The 21,052-nt window shown below is 46.9% G+C and overlaps 1 protein-coding gene across 3 annotated transcripts in view; it reads left to right on the top strand.

Annotated features, from left to right (window-relative positions):
- The window catches only part of LOC112246991 (unconventional myosin-IXb-like), a 75,031-nt gene that overhangs the window by 42,013 nt on the left and 11,966 nt on the right, over window positions 1-21,052 (top strand). For all 3 annotated transcript variants that reach the window (XM_042329093.1, XM_042329092.1, XM_042329094.1), the window contains 21 exons: window positions 145-279; window positions 1,022-1,143; window positions 1,414-1,555; window positions 2,092-2,281; window positions 2,795-2,873; window positions 3,937-4,023; window positions 5,486-5,525; window positions 5,774-5,896; window positions 6,309-6,389; window positions 6,552-6,662; window positions 6,953-7,075; window positions 7,329-7,478; window positions 8,445-8,602; window positions 8,708-9,007; window positions 12,359-12,538; window positions 14,257-14,299; window positions 18,602-18,708; window positions 19,165-19,268; window positions 19,463-19,641; window positions 20,260-20,367; window positions 20,661-20,834. In XM_042329093.1, coding sequence (XP_042185027.1) covers window positions 145-279; window positions 1,022-1,143; window positions 1,414-1,555; window positions 2,092-2,281; window positions 2,795-2,873; window positions 3,937-4,023; window positions 5,486-5,525; window positions 5,774-5,896; window positions 6,309-6,389; window positions 6,552-6,662; window positions 6,953-7,075; window positions 7,329-7,478; window positions 8,445-8,602; window positions 8,708-9,007; window positions 12,359-12,538; window positions 14,257-14,299; window positions 18,602-18,708; window positions 19,165-19,268; window positions 19,463-19,641; window positions 20,260-20,367; window positions 20,661-20,834 — 2,736 coding nt within the window. The remainder of the gene's footprint in view (window positions 1-144; window positions 280-1,021; window positions 1,144-1,413; window positions 1,556-2,091; window positions 2,282-2,794; window positions 2,874-3,936; window positions 4,024-5,485; window positions 5,526-5,773; window positions 5,897-6,308; window positions 6,390-6,551; window positions 6,663-6,952; window positions 7,076-7,328; window positions 7,479-8,444; window positions 8,603-8,707; window positions 9,008-12,358; window positions 12,539-14,256; window positions 14,300-18,601; window positions 18,709-19,164; window positions 19,269-19,462; window positions 19,642-20,259; window positions 20,368-20,660; window positions 20,835-21,052) is intronic.

Here is a 21,052-nt window from a genome sequence, read left to right as displayed (position 1 = left end):
AGAGAGTGGTACAGAAGCAATGCTGTGTGACACACGGCCCAGGAGAGGAGAAAAATCAACACAATGGATTCATGACAGAATTCAGCTCAATCAATTGCATTTGAAATATTAATATTATGAATATAATTGTTTGTTTTGTTCCAGTGTTTGTCTATAGGTATCCTGGATATATTTGGTTTTGAGGACTTCCAGACGAACAGCTTTGAACAGTTCTGTATTAACTACTCCATCGAGAAAGTTCACTATTACTTTCATCAGCACGTCTTCACGCTGGAGCAGGTGAATTCTATACACTACTAGTAAACCCTTTACCACACCCCTTACATGGTACGTTAATGTAGTCTTTTCCCCTGGGTGATCAATAAAGCATCAATCTATTTGTCCACTCATCCATCCATCTATTCACTCATCCATCCATCTATTCACTCATCCATCTATTCACTCATCCATCCATCCAACCATCCATCCATCTATTCACTCATCCATCCATCCATCCATCCATCCACCCACCCCTTCATTCCTTCACTCATCCATCCATCTATCCACCCACCCACCTGTTCATTCATTCACTCATCCATCCATCCACCCATTAATTCCTTCACTCATCTATCCACTCATCCATCCACCCATCCATCCCTTCAGTCAGCCATCTACCCATCCATCCCTTCAGTCATCCATCATCCACTCATCCATTCCTTCACTCATCCATCCACCCATCCATCCACCCATTCATCCCTTCAGTCATCCATCTACCATCCATCCCTTTAGTCATCCATCCATCCACTCATCCATCCACTCATCCATCCACCCATCCATCCCTTCAGTCATCCATCCATCCACCCGTCCATCCACCCATCCATCCCTTCAGTCATCCATCTACCCATCCATCCCTTCAGTCATCTATCCACTCATCCATTCCTTCACCCATCCATCCACCCATCCATCCCTTCAGTCATCCATCCACCCATCCATCCCTTCAGTCATCCATCCACCCATTAATTTGTTCATCCATGTATTCCAGGAGGAGTACCAGGAAGAAGGGATCAGCTGGAGTCCCATTGACTACAAAGACAACCTGGGATGTATCCATCTGATCAGCCAGAAACCCACTGGACTGTTCCACATACTGGATGAGGAGAGCAAGTAGGTCTAGAAGGAGGGCCCAGAGTTTTACAAGTCAGGTCACATGGTTGTATCTCAATAGGCTGTAGTTACATCCTCTCCTTGTTTTAAACCTTTATCAGCACTGATCTAGAGGAAGTGGACAGGTGAAAAGAAGCTTAATGGTTTGGCTTCCTGTCTAGCTTTTTACCAACCTAGGTATTTACAGTTCAGTGTTGAGTGGAGATTCATTTAACAGTCTGTCCACTGTCCTCTCTCTCTCCCTCTCTCTCTCTCTCTCCATGTCCTCAGTCTCTCCCAGTCCACAGACAACACCCTGTTGGAGAAGTTCAAGCAGCTGCATCATGATAACCCATACTTTGTCCCCACCACGGTGATGGAACCAGCCTTCATCATACAACACTTTACTGGGACCATCAAGTACCAGATTAAGGTAGGGATATAAACCAAGGATGTACATATACTGTACATAAACATTAATATTTATGTCATGTGGTACAGCTCCGTCTACACTTAACACTGCCAACTGCCCTTCTCTTAACCCCCTCCCTCTCTCTCTCTTCCCCTCCCTCTGCCCCTCTTCCCCCTTTCTCTCCCCCCTTCCCCCTCCTCTCCTCCCCTCTTCCCCCTCTCTCTCTGCCCCTCTTCCCCCTTTCTCTCCTCCCCTCTTCCCCCTTTCTCTCCTCCCCTCTTCCCCCTTTCTCTCCTCCCCTCTTCCCCCTTTCTCTCCTCCCCTCTTCCCCCTTTCTCTCCTCCCCTTTCTCCTCCCCTCTTCCCCCTTTCTCTCCTCCCCTCTTCCCCCTTTCTCTCCTCCCCTCTTCCCCCTTTCTCTCCTCCTCTCTACCCCCTCTTTCTCCTCCCCTCTTCCCCCTTGCTCTCCTCTCTCCCCTCTTCCCCCTCTCTCTCTCCTCCCCTCTTCCCCCTCCCCTCTCTTTCATTTATCCTCTTTCTCTCCTCCTCTTCTGTCAGGATTTCCGGGAGAAGAACACGGACCACATGCGTCCGGAGATCGTGTCGTTACTACGCAGCAGTCAGCGGGCGTTCATGCGTCAGCTGATCGGGTCAGATCCTGTGGCCTTTTTCCGATGGGGAATCCTCCGATCCACCATACACATCATAGCAGTCTTCAAGGAGGCCGGGCGCCGCCGTGCAGCCGCAGGTACACTACTTTTTAAGGACATTTACCCTCTCTCCCTGACCTGTCCAATCAGAGCTTTTCAGGGCTTTTCTTCATGACATGAACCAAGCCAGGGAAAAGTCTGGGCCATATTCATTAGTGTATAAGTAGCCTGTAATTGGCCAACAGTTTCTTTTTCCTAGTCAGGTTGAGATGGTTGTGACTTGCCACACTAACGTATGGAGATGATGACGATAAGATTATTAACATGTTGATGATGATGATGATGAGGATGGTTAACATGATGATGATGGTGATGATGAGGATGGTTAACATGATGATGGTGATGATGATGATGATGGTTAACATGATGATGAGGATGATGGTTAACATGATGATGAGGATGATGGTTAACATGATGATGAGGATGATGGTTAACATGATGATGAGGATGATGGTTAACATGATGATGAGGATGATGGTTAACATGATGATGAGGAGGGTTAACATGATGATGGTTAACATGGAGAGGCCTGTGTTCTGTGTACTCCACAGCTCTGGTGAAACCCACCTCCTGTCGCATTACAGGGGAACTGAAGAGGAGACCCATCTTGGCTCTACAGAGACTGGCCAGGTAGGAGAGAGTTACCAGTTAACTCCGGGTGGTAGGAGAGAGTTACCAGTTACCCCCGGGTGGTAGGAGAGAGTTACGAGATACACCTGGGTGGTAGGAGAGTGTTACCAGTTACCCCCGGGTGGTAGGAGAGAGTTACCAGATACCCCAGGGTGGTAGGAGAGAGTTACCAGATACCCCAGGGTGGTAGGAGAGACTTACCAGATACCCCAGGGTGGTAGGAGAGACTTACCAGAAACCCCAGGGTGGTAGGAGAGACTTACCAGATACCCCAGGGTGGTAGGAGAGACTTACCAGATACCCCAGGGTGGTAGGAGAGACTTACCAGATACCCCAGGGTGGTAGGAGAGACTTACCAGATACCCCAGGGTGGTAGGAGAGACTTACCAGATACCCCAGGGTGGTAGGAGAGACTTACCAGGTACCCCAGGGTGGTAGGAGAGACTTACCAGGTACCCCAGGGTGGTAGGAGAGACTTACCAGGTACCCCAGGGTGGTAGGAGAGACTTACCAGGTACCCCAGGGTGGTAGGAGAGACTTACCAGGTACCCCAGGGTGGTAGGAGAGACTTACCAGGTACCCCAGGGTGGTAGGAAAGACTTACCAGGTACCCCAGGGTGGTAGGAGAGACTTACCAGGTACCCCAGGGTGGTGGGAGAGACTTACCACGTACCCCAGGGGGTGGGAGAGACTTACCACGTACCCCAGGGGGTGGGAGAGACTTACCACGTACCCCAGGGTGGAGGGAGAGACTTACCACGTACCCCAGGGTGGAGGGAGAGACTTACCACATACCCCAGGGTGGAGGGAGAGACTTACCACGTACCCCAGGGTGGAGGGAGAGACTTACCAGGTACCCCAGGGTGGTAGGAGAGACTTACCACGTACCCCAGGGTGGAGGGAGAGACTTACCACGTACCCCAGGGGGGTGGGAGAGACTTACCATGTACCCCAGGGATGGCTAATCCTATCCACAGAGGACTGGTGTGGATGCAGGCTTCTGTTCCAGCCAAGCAATAACACACCTGATTCAACTAAACTAATCCTTCTTCTCCATCCACAGCTCCCGGCTGGACTTCTCATTTGACCGGTCTGATGACCACCCTCTGGAGGTGTTAGAGGACATTTTCGTCAGCTATGAGAACAGGAAGTAAGTGGGAATGGTGTGAATACAGGACGCAGGTTGTTGAGGGAATGTTACATACTGTACTGCGTACATTTTGAACTTCAGTATTTTCAAAAAGAACCCTGCTGAAAGCTAGTCTGCTGTAACCAAGTCTATCATTGTCCCGACGTAAATACAGTTGCCTTCAGAAAGTATTCACACCCCTTGACGTTTTTCTACATTTTATTTTTACAAAGTGGAAAATGGATTTAACTGTTATTGTTTTGATGATCTACACAAAATACTCTGTAATGTCAAAGTGGAGGAACAAAAAATAAAAAATAAATGTCTAATATCTTGATTTAGAGAAGTATTCAACCCCCTGAGTTAATACATGCTAGAATCACTGTTGGTGTTGATTAGAGCTGTGAGTGTTTATGGGTAAGTCTCTGAGAGTGATTAGAGCTGTGAGTGTTTCTGGGTAAGTCTCTGAGAGTGATTGTTTCTGGGTAAGTCTCTGAGAGTGATTAGAGCTGTGAGTGTTTCTGGGTAGGTCTCTGAGAGTGATTAGAGCTGTGAGGCTTTCTGGGTAAGTCCCAGAGCGCTTTCCACATCTGGATTGTGCAACATTTGCCCATTTATTATTTTCACAATTTTTCAAGCTGAACCAGGTTTTCCTCTAGGATTTTGCCTGTGCTTAACTTCATTCCGTTTATTTTTTATCCTGAAAAACTCCCCAGTCCTTAACGATTACAAGCATAACATGATGCAGCCACAACTATGCTTGAAAATATGAAGTTGTGGTACTCAGTAATGTGTTGTATTGGATTTGGCCAAAACATAACACTTTGTATTCAGGACAAATAGTTTATTATTTTGACAATTTTTTGCAGTATTACTTTACTGACTTGTTGTAAACAGGATGCATGTTTTAGAATATTTTGATTCTCTACAGGCTAACTTCTTTTCACTCTATCATTTAGGTTAGTATTGTGGAGTAACTACAATGTTGTTGATGCATCCTCAGGTTTCTCCTATCACAGCCATTAAATCAAATCAAATGTATTTATATAGCCCTTCGTACATCAGCTGATATCTCAAAATGCTGTACAGAAACCCAGCATAAAACCCCAAACACCTTTAAAGTCACCATTGGTGAAATCCCTGAATAGTTTCCTTCCTCTCCAGCAACTGAGTTATGAAGAACGCCTGTGTCTTTGTAGTGACTGGGTGTATTGATACACCATCCAAGGTGTAATTAATAACTTCACCATGCTCAAAGGGGTATTCAATGTCGGCCTCTTTACAAAAAATATATGTGTGCGTGGCCAGTGACGACAAAAAATCTAAATGTAACTGTATTTTAATTCAGGCTGTCACAACAAAAGGTGTAGAAAGTCCAGGGCTGTGAATACTTTCTGAAACCACTATATTCACTGGTCCTTGTCCTCCATCTTTGGCTGGGAAACACAGTTTACCTCCATCTCTCTGTCTTCTCTCCACATAGAAAGACCAAAGGCAGCAAGCGCAAACAGCTCATTCCCAAGGTAATGTATTAGTAGTGGACTTTATCAAAAAGGGATCGATGGGTTTATATTACTGCACTTTTATCTGGGGCCAGGAGTCTTTCCTGGTATGGTTCACGTAGACAGAAAAACCTCATGGCCTTGTCTGTAACCATATTACAACACTATGTCATTGCAGTGCAGGTGTGATTTGATTTGATTAATTTGATTCAAATCAAGCTTTATTTTTTGGGGGGTTGGTTGGTTGATTGACATGTGTTGTTCCACAGAATCTGATGAACTCCCGGTCTCTGAAGCACATAGTGGGTCTGACGCGCCACGACCTCACCCCCCGCTCTCTGCTCCACCCACACCCGAGGAACCAACCGTCCAGCATCAGCGCTCAGTTCCAGGTCTGCTTCCCCAACACAGACACACAGGCTCACTCACTCACTCACTCACTCACTCACTCACTCACTCACTCACTCACTCACTCACTCACTCACTCACTCATTTGTGATCTTTAATGGATTTGAAATGATACACACACACACACTCACACACACACACACACACACACACACCCCTACCAGCCTGATCAGAATAGAATTGTGTGTGTGTGTGTGTGTGTGTGTGTGTGTGTGTGTGTGTGTGTGTGTGTGTGTGTGTGTGTGTGTGTGTGTGTGTGTGTGTGTGTGTGTGTGTGTGTGTGTGTGTGTGTGTGTATCACTTCAAATCCATTAAAGATCACTAATGGGAGCAGCAGACAGCGAGTGGCGCCTCCGTTAACTCTGCTGTCTGGCGTGATGCGATGTTGTTCTGCAGGCGTCTCTCAATCAGCTGCTGGAGACTGTGGGGAGAGCAGAGCCTTTCTTCATCCACTGTATTCGTTCCAATGCCGAGAAGGTAGGATCACATGTGTGCTCTGTACGTAGGACGATAGTGTTTTACACATTGGTCATTTGGCAGACGCTGATATCCAGAGAGACCTTCGGTCAGTTTTGATGACAGAATTTGTATCACTTTAATGCATTTACTGATGTAACTGTGTGTGTGTGTTTCTTATAGAAGGAGATGCTGTTTGACGACGCTCTAGTTTTACAGCAGATGAGGTACACAGGCATGTTGGAGACGGTACGCATCAGGAAGTCTGGCTACAATGCCAAGTTCACCTTTAAGGTAGGATACACCTTCAGCTCTGTACAAATGAATGAGCAAATGTCTAAATCTGACCTAATACATATGAATGGTACCGAACCACTAAATGAGCACAGATACTAAGCCATCAGATCTCTCATGCTGCTGCCGTTCTCTAAAACAAAACTTTTTGAGGTTTTGAAAGCTGGATATAAGAGTGTGGATAAAAAAGCAAACCCTGATTGTCTAAAAGGTAATGCTTATTGTTTATTGAGTCATTTTGATTAGAGATGGCCATATTAGATGCAGTGATTGATGGTGTGTTGATGTAGGAGTTCCAAGAGAAGTTTAAGGTGTTGCTGCCAAAAGAAGCCACCTCGGCACCGAAGGACATAGCGAACCTGCTACAGAAGATGGGCCTGGGACAGAGCACATACCAGATTGGGAAAACTAAGGTAACACTTCTTGGCCCCATATAAAAACATCATAACACTAATACTAAATAAATGCATTTTATTTGTATAGCACTTTTTCAAGAACGGAAAGTACTTTACATATCCCAAATGACGACATCACGACGACATCATCATCACGACAACATAACAACATTCAAGTAGCCAAGGAGAACTGAATAAAACGTTTTTTTTTTTCAAATCCAACAGTAAAAGGGAAAGGAGTCCAGTGTAAATGTCTTCATCCCTCCCCCAGGTGTTCCTAAAGGAGAGGGAGAGGCAGCATCTGCAGGACACCCTGAACAAGGAAGTGATGCGTCACATCGTCATCCTCCAGCGCTGGTTCAGGGCCTGTCTGATCAGGAGACACTTCCTCTGCAAGAAAGATGCTGCCATCAGAATACAGGTTAGTACCTATATGGTAGAGACATGATCATTCATGTAGCTATGGAAACCATGATCATACTGGTAGCTATGGAAACCATTGTCATACAGGTAGCTATGGTAGAAACCATGATCATACAGGTAGCTATGGTAGAAACCATGATCATACAGGTAGCTATGGTAGAAACCATGATCATACAGGAAGCTATGGTAGAAACCATGATCATACAGGAAGCTATGGTAGAAACCATGGTCATACAGGTAGCTATGGAAACCATGATCATACAGCTGGCTATGGAAACCATGATCATACAGCTGGCTATGGAAACCATGGTCATACAGGTAGCTATGGAAACCATGGTCATACAGGTAGCTATGGTAGAAACCATGGTCATACAGGTAGCTATGGTAGAAACCATGGTCATACAGGTAGCTATGGAAACCATGGTCATACAGATAGCTATGGAAATCATTATCATACAGGTAGCTATGGAAACCATGACCATACAGGTAGCTATGGAAACCATGATCATACGGGTAGCTATGGAAACCATGACCATACAGGTAGCTATGGAAACCATGATCATACAGGTAGCTATGGAAACCATGACCATACAGGTAGCTATGGAAACCATGATCATACAGGTAGCTATGGAAATCATGATCATACAGGTAGCTATGGAAACCATGATCATACAGGTAGCTATGGAAACCATGATCATACAGGTAGCTATGGAAACCATGACCATACAGGTAGCTATTGCTTTAAACCACAACAATGTGTACATGGCCTATCCCAGGTCTAGTAAAATAGTATTGTATTTGGGTATTTCCAGAGAGCGCTATGATAAATTATGATAAATTCTCCCTGGGTTGTGTCCCTGTGTGATAGGGTAAGATTCATGTTTTTTGTACAATGGTGCAGCTATTGTGTCCTAGCTGAATTTCCCTACAGAGACAATAAAGTTGATCTCATCTTCTCCTCTAGCGATGTTGGCTGGCGTTCCGAGCTGACAACAGGTGCCTTGCAGCCACAGTGATCCAGGCGGCATGGAGAGGTTCTCAGGAGAGGACAGACTACTTGAGAATGAGGAACAGCGTCAAGAAAATGCAGGCACTGATCAGGAACAAACAAGGTCCAAACAGGTACTAAGACTATGTATTTGTCTAACTTACTAATGGACAATAAAAGTTGTAGAACTTTAAACTTCAGGGCCCTGAGTTTTTTAACTGACCAGGACAAATGTCTAGCCCTACTTCTAGCACTAAGGCTGAGGGAGAGAAGCCCGCCACGCCTCCCCAGCTCCCTCCCAAAACGCAGTCCACGCATCAGTACCAAACCCAGCACCAGAGAAACCTGGAGAGGACGGAGCTGAGGAGGAGGCAGCACAGTGAGGAACACAGTCCCAACAGAAGCCCCGAGACAGGCCCAGAAGTCAATGGACAGAAGGCCTCCCAGAGGAACACAGAGATGGAGAAGAGAGAGGGAAGAGGCTCTCCACCTCCCCTCAACAGACCTCTCTCCTTCCCGCTAGACGCCAAGGCTGGCAGGTACTGTATGTTACACTCTCATTCCTCACCTCTCTCCCGCTCACCCCATTCTTCACCACTTACCTCTCCACTGTGGTAGCTGATGTGTGGTGAGCTTTCAGGCACTAGCATTCTTACTTTAATACCAATGCACCTGTTTTGCATGAAGGATATTTTAAGAGCGCAGACAGCCACTCATCATTTCTAGAGCTTTAAGGCACAAAATGGCTGCCATGGCATCATTCAAATCAAATCAAATCAAATTTTATTTGTCACATACACATGGTTAGCAGATGTTAATGCGAGTGTAGCGAAATGCTTGTGCTTCTAGTTCCGACAATGCAGTAATAACGAGCAAGTAATCTAACTAACAATTCCACAAAAAAACTACTGTCTTATACACAGTGTAAGGGGATAAAGAATATGTACATAAGGATATATGAATGAGTGATGGTACAGAGCAGCATAGGCAAGATACAGTAGATGATATCGAGTACAGTATATACATATGAGATAAGTATGTAAACCAAGTGGCATAGTTAAAGTGGCTAGTGATACATGTATTACATAAGGATGCAGTCGATGATATAGAGTACAGTATCAACGTATGCATATGAGATGAACAATGTAGGGTAAGTAACATTATATAAGGTAGCATTGTTTAAAGTGGCTAGTGATATATTTACATCATTTCCCATCAATTCCCATGATTAAAGTGGCTGGAGTAGAGTCAGTGTCATTGACAGTGTGTTGGCAGTAGCCACTCAATGTTAGTGGTGGCTGTTTAACAGTCTGATGGCCTTGAGATAGAAGCTGTTTTTCAGTCTCTCGGTCCCTGCTTTGATGCACCTGTACTGACCTCGCCTTCTGGATGACAGCGGGGTGAACAGGCAGTGGCTCGGGTGGTTGATGTCCTTGATGATCTTTATGGCCTTCCTGTAGCATCGGGTGGTGTAGGTGTCCTGGAGGGCAGGTAGTTTGCCCCCGGTGATGCGTTGTGCAGACCTCACTACCCTCTGGAGAGCCTTACGGTTGAGGGCGGTGCAGTTGCCATACCAGGCGGTGATACAGCCCGCCAGGATGCTCTCGATTGTGCATCTGTAGAAGTTTGTGAGTGCTTTTGGTGACAAGCCGAATTTCTTCAGCCTCCTGAGGTTGAAGAGGCGCTGCTGCGCCTTCCTCACGATGCTGTCTGTGTGAGTGGACCAATTCAGTTTGTCTGTGATGTGTATGCCGAGGAACTTAAAACTTGCTACCCTCTCCACTACTGTTCCATCGATGTGGATGGGGGTGTTCCCTCTGCTGTTTCCTGAAGTCCACAATCATCTCCTTAGTTTTGTTGACGTTGAGTGTGAGGTTATTTTCCTGACACCACACTCCGAGGGCCCTCACCTCCTCCCTGTAGGCCGTCTCGTCGTTGTTGGTAATCAAGCCTACCACTGTTGTGTCGTCCGCAAACTTGATGATTGAGTTGGAGGCGTGCATGGCCACGCAGTCGTGGGTGAACAGGGAGTACAGGAGAGGGCTCAGAACGCACCCTTGTGGGGCCCCAGTGTTGAGGATCAGCGGGGAGGAGATGTTGTTGCCTACCCTCACCACCTGGGGGCGGCCCGTCAGGAAGTCCAGTACCCAGTTGCACAGGGCGGGGTCGAGACCCAGGGTCTCGAGCTTGATGACGAGCTTGGAGGGTACTATGGTGTTGAATGCCGAGCTGTAGTCGATGAACAGCATTCTCACATAGGTATTCCTCTTGTCCAGATGGGTTAGGGCAGTGTGCAGTGTGGTTGAGATTGCATCGTCTGTGGACCTATTTGGGCGGTAAGCAAATTGGAGTGGGTCAAGGGTGTCAGGTAGGGTGGAGGTGATATGGCCTTGACTAGTCTCTCAAAGCACTTCATGATGACGGATGTGAGTGCTACGGGCGGTAGTCGTTTAGCTCAGTTACCTTAGCTTTCTTGGGAACAGGAACAATGGTGGCCCTCTTGAAGCATGTGGGAACAGCAGACTGGTATAGGGATTGATTGAATATGTCCGTAAACACACCGGCCAGCTGGTCTGCGCATGCTCTGAGGGCGCGGCTGGGGATGCCGTCTGGGCCTGCAGCCTTGCGAGGGTTAACACGTTTAAATGTCTTACTCACTTCGGCTGCAGTGAAGGAGAGACCGCATGTTTCCGTTGCAGGCCGTGTCAGTGGCACTGTATTGTCCTCAAAGCGGGCAAAAAGTTATTTAGTCTGCCTGGGAGCAAGACATCCTGGTCCGTGACTGGGCTGGGTTTCTTCCTGTAGTCCGTGATTGACTGTAGACCCTGCCACATACCTCTTGTGTCTGAGCCGTTGAATTGAGATTCTACTTTGTCTCTATACTGACGCTTAGCTTGTTTGATTGCCTTGCAGAGGGAATAGCTGCACTGTTTGTATTCAGTCATGTCACCAGACACCTTGCCCTGATTAAAAGCAGTGGTTCGCGCCTTCAGTTCCACACGAATGCTGCCATCAATCCACGGTTTCTGGTTAGGGAATGTTTTAATCGTTGCTATGGGAACGACATCTTCAACGCACGTTCTAATGAACTCGCACACCGTATCAGCGTATTCGTCAATGTTGTTGTCTGACGCAATACGAAACATCTCCCAGTCCACGTGATGGAAGCAGTCTTGGAGTGTGGAGTCAGCTTGGTCGGACCAGCGTTGGACAGACCTCAGTGTGGGAGCTTCTTGTTTTAGTTTCTGTCTGTAGGCAGGGATCAACAAAATGGAGTCGTGGTCAGCTTTTCCGAAAGGGGGGCGGGGCAGGGCCTTATATGCGTCGCGGAAGTTAGAGTAACAATGATCCAGGGTCTTTCCACCCCTGGTTGCGCAATCGATATGCTGATAAAATTTAGGGAGTCTTGTGGGTGTCGGCTACTTATTGGTAGAGGATGAGTGAGCTCTCATCCCCACCACCAATACAATGTAAAGAGCTTTGATCACCTGCTGAAAAAGTGGTATATAAAATTATATTATTACACAATGTAAACTGAATGCTGAATGGCTGACAGCCATGGTATATCAGACCGTATACCACGGGTATGACTAAAAATTTATTTTTATCTGCTCTAATTACATTGATAACCAGTTTATAATAGCAATAAGGCACCTCAGGGGTTTATGTTATATGGCCAATATACCATGGCACTCCGTGTTGCGTCGTGCTAAGATCGGCCCTTAGCCGTGGTATATTGGCCATATACCACACCCTCTTGGGTCTTACTGCTTAAATGTAAAGGGCTTTGAGCACCTGCCAGTAAAGTGGTATAAAAATGTATTATTATACAATGTAAAGTGCTTTGCTAGGTGGAAAAGCACTATACAAATCCATCTGTTTTTTAACAGGGATGGAGAGGGGGAGTCAACCAGCCCCTCCCATCACGCAGGCTCACTGAAGGGTTGCTCCACCTTGGAGGACAGTAAGGAGCGTGCTGAGGGATGGAATGTGAGCAGGAGGGAGGGAGGACACCAGGAAGACTCCCGCGCTGAGGTCCAGCGACCCAGGAATATGGAGGGGTTGCTGTGGTATGTTATGTCATGTTACGATAATGATATGTCATGTTACGATAATGATATGTCATGTTATGATAATGATATGTCATGTTACAATAATGATAAGCCATGATACGATAATGATATGTCATGATACGATAATGATATGTCAATGATATGTCATGCTACGATATTAATATGTCATGCTACGATAATGATATGTCACGTTACGATAATGATATGTCATGTTACGATAATGATATATCATGTTACGATAACGATATGCCATGATACGATAATGATATGTCATGATATGATATGTCACGTTATGATAATGATATGTCATGTTACGATAATGATATGTCACGTCATGATAATGATATGTCATGTTACGATAATGATATGTCATGTTACGATAATGATATATCATGTTACGATAACGATATGCCATGATACGATAATGATATGTCACGATACGATAATGATATGTCATGACATGATAATGATATGTCATGTTACGATAATGATATGTCCAGTGGTGTAGCGGAAAGAGTAAACGTGATTTATATACTTTAGAAGAAAAAAATGTTTACCCAGCTTTTGTGGAAATCGTCTTTGCCAGTACAGCGAGCGGTGCTTTATTCACTGCGATCAGCGTTTACCCACCTGTTTTCTTACCACTACGTCACTGGTTATGTCATGTCTTAGTATTTCTCTTAATTCTACCTGTTAGGACCTTTTCAATGTCCTCTTGATATGATCTTGAATAAGTAGCCAGATATACTCTCATTGGCCAGTTTATTAGGTACACCCAACTAGTACTGGGTCGGACCCCCTTTTGCCTCCAGAACAGTCTGAATTCTTTGGGGAATGGAAATGTTGCTCGATTGGTATCAAGGGACCTAACGTGTGCCATGGAAACATTCCCCACACCATTACACCACCAGCCTGTACCGTTGACACCAGGCAGGATGTGGTCATGGACTCGTGCTGCTTACGCCAAATCCTGACTGCCATCAGCATGACTCAACAGGAACTGGGATTCATCGGACCGGGCAATGTTTTTCCACTCCTCAATTGTCCATTGGTGGTGTTTCTGTGCCCACTGGAGTAGCTTCTTCTTGTTTTTTTGCTGATAGGAGTGGAGCCTGATGTGGTCGTCTTCTGCAAATAGCCAATCCGTGACAAGGACCGACAAGTTGTGTGTTCCAAGATGCCGTTCTGCGCACCACTGTTATACTGCGACGTTGTTTGTCTGTTTGTGGCCCTTCTGTTAGCTTGAACGATTCTTGCCGTTCTCTTTCAACCTCTCATCAACGAGCTGTTTTCACCCACAGGACTGCCGCTGATTGGATGGTTTTTGTTTGACGCACCATTCTTGGTAAACCCTAGACACTGTCGTGCATGAAAAGCCCAGGGGGCCAGACGTTTCTGAGATACTGGAACCGGCGCTCCTGGCACCGACGATCATACCACGCTCAATGACGCTTAGGTCACTCGTTTTGCCCATCCTAACATTCAAATTGAACAGGAACTGAAGGCTTCTATGCCTGTCTACGGCTTTATATAGCAAGCCACGGCCACGTGACTCACTGCCTGTAGGAGCGAACCATTTGTGAATGGGTGGTGTACCTAATAAACTGGCCACTGAGTTTCCCCATTCTCTGATTGTATCTTTCATCAATATATTATAGATATTTCTGGAATTCTAACAAAGAGTTTACAGTTCACATTTCTCTCTGAAAACTCAGGAACTCTGGGTCGGTGTCAGACAGCTCTCCCATCGCTACTGAGGTACTGTTTTCTCATTCCGGGGTACTGTTTTCTCATTCCGGGGTACTGTTTTCTCATTCCGAGGTACTGTTTTCTCATTCCGGGGTACTGTTTTCTCATTCCGAGGTACTGTTTTCTCATTCCGAGGTACTGTTTTCTCATTCCGAGGTACTGTTTTCTCATTCCGAGGTACTGTTTTCTCATTCCGAGGTACTGTTTTCTCATTCCGGGGTACTGTTTTCTCATTCCGGGGTACTGTTTTCTCATTCCGGGGTACTGTTTTCTCATTCCGGGGTACTGTTTTCTCATTCCGGGGTACTATTTTCTCATTCCGGGGTACTGTTTTCTCATACTGTCATAACTCTACTCACTATTACATCATTACATGTCACATCTCTGCATATCACATATCACAAAAATGGAGGACCAAACACTCATCACGACAAGAGACACCACAACATGGCATATCACATCTCTACGACTCACATCTCTAGATGTCAAATCTCTACGACTCACATCTCTAGATGTCAAATCTCTACGACTCACATCTCTAGATGTCAAATCTCTACGACTCACATCTCTAGATGTCACGTCTCTACGACTCACATCTCTAGATGTCACGTCTCTACGACTCACATCTCTAGATGTCACGTCTCTACGACTCACATCTCTAGATGTCACGTCTCTACGACTCACATCTCTAGATGTCACGTCTCTACGACTCATCTCTAGATGTCACGTCTCTACGACTCACATCTCTAGATGTCACGTCTCTACACTCACATCTCTAGATGTCACGTCTCTACGACTCACATCTCTAGATGTCACGTCTCTACGACTCACATCTCTAGATGTCACGTCTCTACGACTCACATCTCTAGATGTCACGTCTCTACGACTCACATCTCTAGATGTCACGTCTCTACACTCACATCTCTAGATGTCACGTCTCTACGACTCACATCTCTAGATGTCACGTCTCTAGACTCACATCTCTAGATGTCACGTCTCTACGACTCACATCTCTAGATGTCACGTCTCTACGACTCTCTCTAGATGTCACGTCTCTACGACTCACATCTCTAGATGTCACGTCTCTACGACTCACATCTCTAGATGTCACGTCTCTACGACTCACATCTCTAGATGTCACGTCTCTACGACTCACATCTCTAGATGTCACGTCTCTACGACTCACATCTCTAGATGTCACGTCTCTACGACTCACATCTCTAGATGTCACGTCTCTAGACTCACATCTCTAGATGTCACGTCTCTACGACTCACATCTCTAGATGTCACGTCTCTACGACTCACATCTCTAGATGTCACGTCTCTACGACTCACATCTCTAGATGTCACGTCTCTACGACTCACATCTCTAGATGTCACGTCTCTACGACTCACATCTCTAGATGTCACGTCTCTACGACTCACATCTCTAGATGATGTCACGTCTCTACGACTCACATCTCTAGATGTCACGTCTCTACTCACATCTCTAGATGTCACGTCTCTCGACATCTCTAGATGTCACGTCTCTACGACTCACATCTCTAGATGTCACGTCTCGACTCACATCTCTAGATGTCACGTCTCTACGACACGTCTCTACGACTCACATCTCTAGATGTCACGTCTCTACGACTCACATCTCTAGATGTCACGTCTCTCGACTCACATCTCTAGATGTCACGTCTCTACGACTCACATCTCTAGATGTCACGTCTCTACGACTCACATCTCTAGATGTCACGTCTCTACGACTCACATCTCTAGATGTCACGTCTCTACGACTCACATCTCTAGATGTCACGTCTCTACGACTCACATCTCTAGATGTCACACCTACACAGGGAGCTAAGATGCTACGTGAAGGGCTACTGTATGTGAAGTGTTATGTCTAAACATGCTACTGATGTTGACACACCCTTGGATGGATAGATCCCACTCTTCAGCTGGTCAGTAGGATGGATAGATCCCACTCTTCAGCTGGTCAGTAGGATGGATAGATCCCACTCTTCAGCTGGTCAGTAGGATGGATAGAACCCACTCTTCAGCTGGTCAGTAGGATGGATAGAACCCACTCTTCAGCTTGTCACAATGTTGAGGAGAGACAGAGCTCTCTGTAGGGAGAAGGAAGGGGGAGGAGAGAGAGACAGCGCTCTCTTTAGGGAGAAGGAAGGTGGAGGAGAGACGGCTCTCTGTAGGGGGAGGAGAGACAGAGCTCTCTGTAGGGAGAAGGAAGGGGGAGGAGAGAGAGACAGCGCTCTCTTTAGGGAGAAGGAAGGTGGAGGAGAGACAGAGCTCTCTGTAAGGGGAGGAGAGACAGAGCTCTCTGTAGGGAGAAGGAAGGGGGAGGAGAGAGAGACAGCACTCTCTTTAGGGAGAAGGAAGGTGGAGGAGAGACAGAGCTCTCTGTAAGGGGAGGAGAGACAGAGCTCTCTGTAGGGAGAAGGAAGGGGAGGAGAGAGAGACAGCACTCTCTTTAGGGAGAAGGAAGGTGGAGGAGAGACAGAGCTCTCTGTAGGGGAGGAGAGACAGAGCTCTCTGTAGGGGAGAAGGAAGGGGTAGGGGAGAGACAGAGCTCTCTGTAGAAGGAGAAGAGAGGGGGGTGGAGGAGAGACAGAGCTCTCTGTAGGGGGAGGAGAGACAGAGCTCTCTGTAGGGGGAGGAGAGACAGAGCTCTCTGTAGGGGGAGAGACCGAGGAGAGACAGAGCTCTCTGTAGGGGGAAGGAGAGACGGAGCTCTCTGTAGGGGGGAGGAGAGACGGAGCTCTCTGTAGGGGGAGGAGAGACAGAGCTCTCTGTAGGGGAGGAGAGACAGAGCGAGGAGAGACAGAGCTCTCTGTAGGGGAGGAGAGAGCTCTCTGTAGGGGGAGGAGAGACAGAGCTCTCTGTAGGGGGAAGGAGAGACAGAGCTCTCTGTAGGGGGAAGGAGAGACAGAGCTTTCTGTAGGGGGAAGGAGGACAGAGCTTTCTGTAGGGAGCTTTCTGTAGGGAGAAGGAGAGACGGAGCTCTCTGTAGGGAGGAGAGACGGAGCTCTCTGTAGGGGGGAGGAGAGACGGAGCTCTCTGTAGGGGAGAAGGAGAGACGGAGCTCTCTGTAGGGGGAGGAGAGACAGAGCTCTCTGTAGGGGAGGAGAGACAGAGCGAGGGGAGACAGAGCTCTCTGTAGGGGGAGGAGAGACAGAGCTCTCTGTAGGGGAAGGAGAGACAGAGCTCTCTGTAGGGGGAAGGAGAGACAGAGCTTTCTGTAGGGGGAAGGAGAGACAGAGCTTTCTGTAGGGGGAAGGAGAGACAGAGCTTTCTGTAGGGGGAGGAGAGACAGAGCTTTCTGTAGGGGGAAGGAGAGACAGAGCTTTCTGTAGGGGGAAGGAGAGACAGAGCTTTCTGTAGGGGGAAGGAGAGACAGAGCTTTCTGTAGGGAGAAGGAGAGACCAAGCTTTCTGTAGGGGGAAGGAGAGACAGAGCTTTCTGTAGGGAGAAGGAGAGACGGAGCTTTCTGTAGGGGGAAGGAGAGACGGAGCTTTCTGTAGGGAGAAGGAGAGACGGAGCTTTCTGTAGGGGGAAGGAGAGACGGAGCTTTCTGTAGGGGGAAGGAGAGACAGAGCTTTCTGTAGGGGGAAGGAGAGACGGAGCTTTCTGTAGGGAGAAGGAGAGACAGAGCTTTCTGTAGGGAGAAGGAGAGACAGAGCTTTCTGTAGGGAGAAGGAGAGACAGAGCTTTCTGTAGGGAGAAGGAGAGACAGAGCTTTCTGTAGGGGGAAGGAGAGACAAAGCTTTCTGTAGGGGGAAGGAGAGACAGAGCTTTCTGTAGGGGGAAGGAGAGACCGAGCTTTCTGTAGGGAGAAGGAGAGACAGAGCTTTCTGTAGGGAGAAGGAGAGACAGAGCTTTCTGTAGGGAGAAGGAGAGACAGCTTTCTGTAGGGAGAAGGAGAGACAGCTTTCTGTAGGGAGAAGGAGAGACAGCTTTCTGTAGGGAGAAGGAAGGGGGAGGAGAGACTGTATTGTGCTAAGGATCTGGTGGCTGTTGCCGGGCCTGGGATTTATGTGCTACTACTACCCCTACAGACGCTGGGGAAAGGGGATGATCTGAAAACAAACTTCTCTGTTCTTAAAGTGATAGTGCAACATTTTTGCACTAAAACCCAGTTTCAACTGATCCTTGACAAAATGTTGCACTGTCCCTTTTAATAGTTTCCTTTCTAGGCACCAACACTTCCCACGTGTTACCTGTTAATAACGACCCACCTGATTGGCCCCCAGCATGGTTGTGTTGTCTCATGTCATACAATCTCAGTAATTTTGTTTTATCTCTCAGTTTCCGAAATGTTCTGATATTTCCACGGACGGGGCTAGTTTCAGCCTCCCAGATGAGAGCATAACCCGCAGAGACTCCAGCCAATCCCAGCCGACCACTCCTGATAGGTAAAGGCCATTCAGCCAACTAGAACACAGGAGTTATTGTCCATATTTTGACTGGATATGATGCGGTATGTCATTATTTTTGTATGGAGTTCGAGAGAGTGTCAAATTACGTGAGGCTTATTTTTAATCAAATATACGTTTTTGTAACGTTTAGGCTGTTACATATAAGTGGATGCAACTGGCATTCTGGCAACTTTGAGAGAAAAAATGACTTAGTTATGTCTGTTGTTCACACGTGTATCTACTGTAGCCTCTCATTGGCTAGAATGGTCCCACCTGATCTCGCCTCCTCCCGCCTCCTCCCGCTTGCCTTCCATTATTGAGGATGTATATTTCCGTTGTTAGAGCAGTAACTTCTTGTCAATATAATAGATCATCTTTTTCCTGGACCGAGTGTGGAAAATTCTGCTGCGTTTTCTTTGTCATGGTTACATGTTAACCCTCTGTGTTCCACAGGCTTGGCATCTTCAGTAAGTTTCGGAGGAAACGTCCGACTCGAAACTCACAGACAAATGCATACGGGATGGTGACCAATGAGAATGCACCATCTGGGAAAGGAGGTACTATAATCCCACCCCCTACAGGAAACTGCTCGCTGTGTTGTCCACCTAGACTGTGCTATGATGAAAACTATTTTAGTGCCTTTCACATTCTGTCTCTCCTCTACTACCATCTAGTGATCAATGGTATAATCTCAACCACACGTCCTCTCTCTATCTGTCTAAACACACACGTATCCTTACCTTACCTATAGCCACCTCTACCTCCTCCCTGTACACTGGGCGCTGTGGTAACAACCGTGAAGGGCGTGGTAACACTACCATCAGGATCAGCCGAGCCACGCGGGTCTCCGAGCAGTGGAATGCTTCTCTGGAACGGGAGATCACCGACACCGATGAGCTCCGACACCTGGATGAGTTCCTGGGGAACCAGGTGGGATACCTGTCTGGCACTCACCTGTAATCACCTCAGCTTCAGGATTGTTTCCGGTTTATTAGGATCTCTAGCCTGGTGTTAGATCTATTTGTGTTGACTTGCTAAGTCAGTTTCAAGCACCACAAACTGATCTGGGTCCAGGCTACCAAACTGATCTGGGTCCAGGCTACCAAACTGATCTGGGTCCAGGCTACCAAACTGATCTGGGTCCAGGCTACCAAAGCCTTAGTCTTCAGAGGGTCTTTCATGAGCAGGTTTTGACTGCCTAACTTGCTCAGTCACTCATTCTCTCTCTCAGTCTGTCTCTCTTTCTTGTTCTGTCTCGCTCTGTCTCTCTCGCACTCTGTCTGTCTCTTGCTCTGTCTCTCTCTGTCTCTCACTCTCTCTCTCACCCTGTCTCTCTCACTCTCACTCTGTCTCTGTCACTCTGTCTCTGTCACTCTGTCACTTTGTCTCTGTCTCTCTCACTCAGTCACTCATTCGCTCGGTCTGTCTCTCATACTGGTGCAGTGCATCTTTGCCGATTGTTACCAGTTACACGTCTTATTGCAGAGGATTTTAAAGTTGAATAGTAGACTACTACTATGAAATAATGTACCTTCCTATACCTCCCAGGTAAACGAGCTGAGGACCAGGGTAAAGGAGCTGTCAGCCACAGAGATGATCTTCCTTACAGCCACCATGCAGTTCAGAGAGACCATAAAGGGCATGTACTCCGTCTTGGTGAGTTTACTTCCTGACCTTGGAGAGACTAGAAGAGATATGGAGCTTTAGGTTTGTTCATAATTAAGTATGCATGGTATACTATTCAAGCTTAGAAGACTGTCTTGGAAGAGAGATGAAGCCAAACCAACAGTATATATAGAGTTTGACTAGGGGTACACACATGGTAAGAGATTTATAAAGCACTAATTATTTTTATTCTGCACTGGTGTGAACATTTGGTATGTGCTGTATATCCTAACACCCCCACACCCTATCATTAACCCGGTCCTCTACCCTCCACTGGTCAACAGAAGCCCCACATCAGCTATAAGGTCCTGATGACGGGCTACTGCAACTGTGTGTCCAGTCATGCTGGAGCCAAGCAGCTGACCGAGGTCAGCCTGGTGGTCAACCTGTTCCAGTCCATCCTGGACGGCTTCATACGGGGAGAGATCAAACGAGAGGGGTTTGGGCTACCAGTCAAGGTAGTTCTGAGTTAGACACAGGCACTCACACGCGGATACTGTATACACACATGCAGGTACACAGACATGTTACGGACACAGTATCTTTGGGTTTGACCTACAGTATCTTTGACTTTATCTTTGACTCTTTTTGAATGCTCCAGAGCAGCAGTACACATAGTTTTGAGAAGTGTAAAACATCAGTTGAAGGTGTAATTTTAAGAGGTTCGGAGATGTAT

This window comes from Oncorhynchus tshawytscha, linkage group LG10 (assembly GCF_018296145.1).
Source record: "Oncorhynchus tshawytscha isolate Ot180627B linkage group LG10, Otsh_v2.0, whole genome shotgun sequence".
In the NCBI taxonomy this organism is placed as follows: Eukaryota; Metazoa; Chordata; class Actinopteri; order Salmoniformes; family Salmonidae; genus Oncorhynchus; species Oncorhynchus tshawytscha.
Note: the sequence above shows the minus strand (reverse complement) of the source record. Positions and strands in the feature narration are given on the sequence as shown.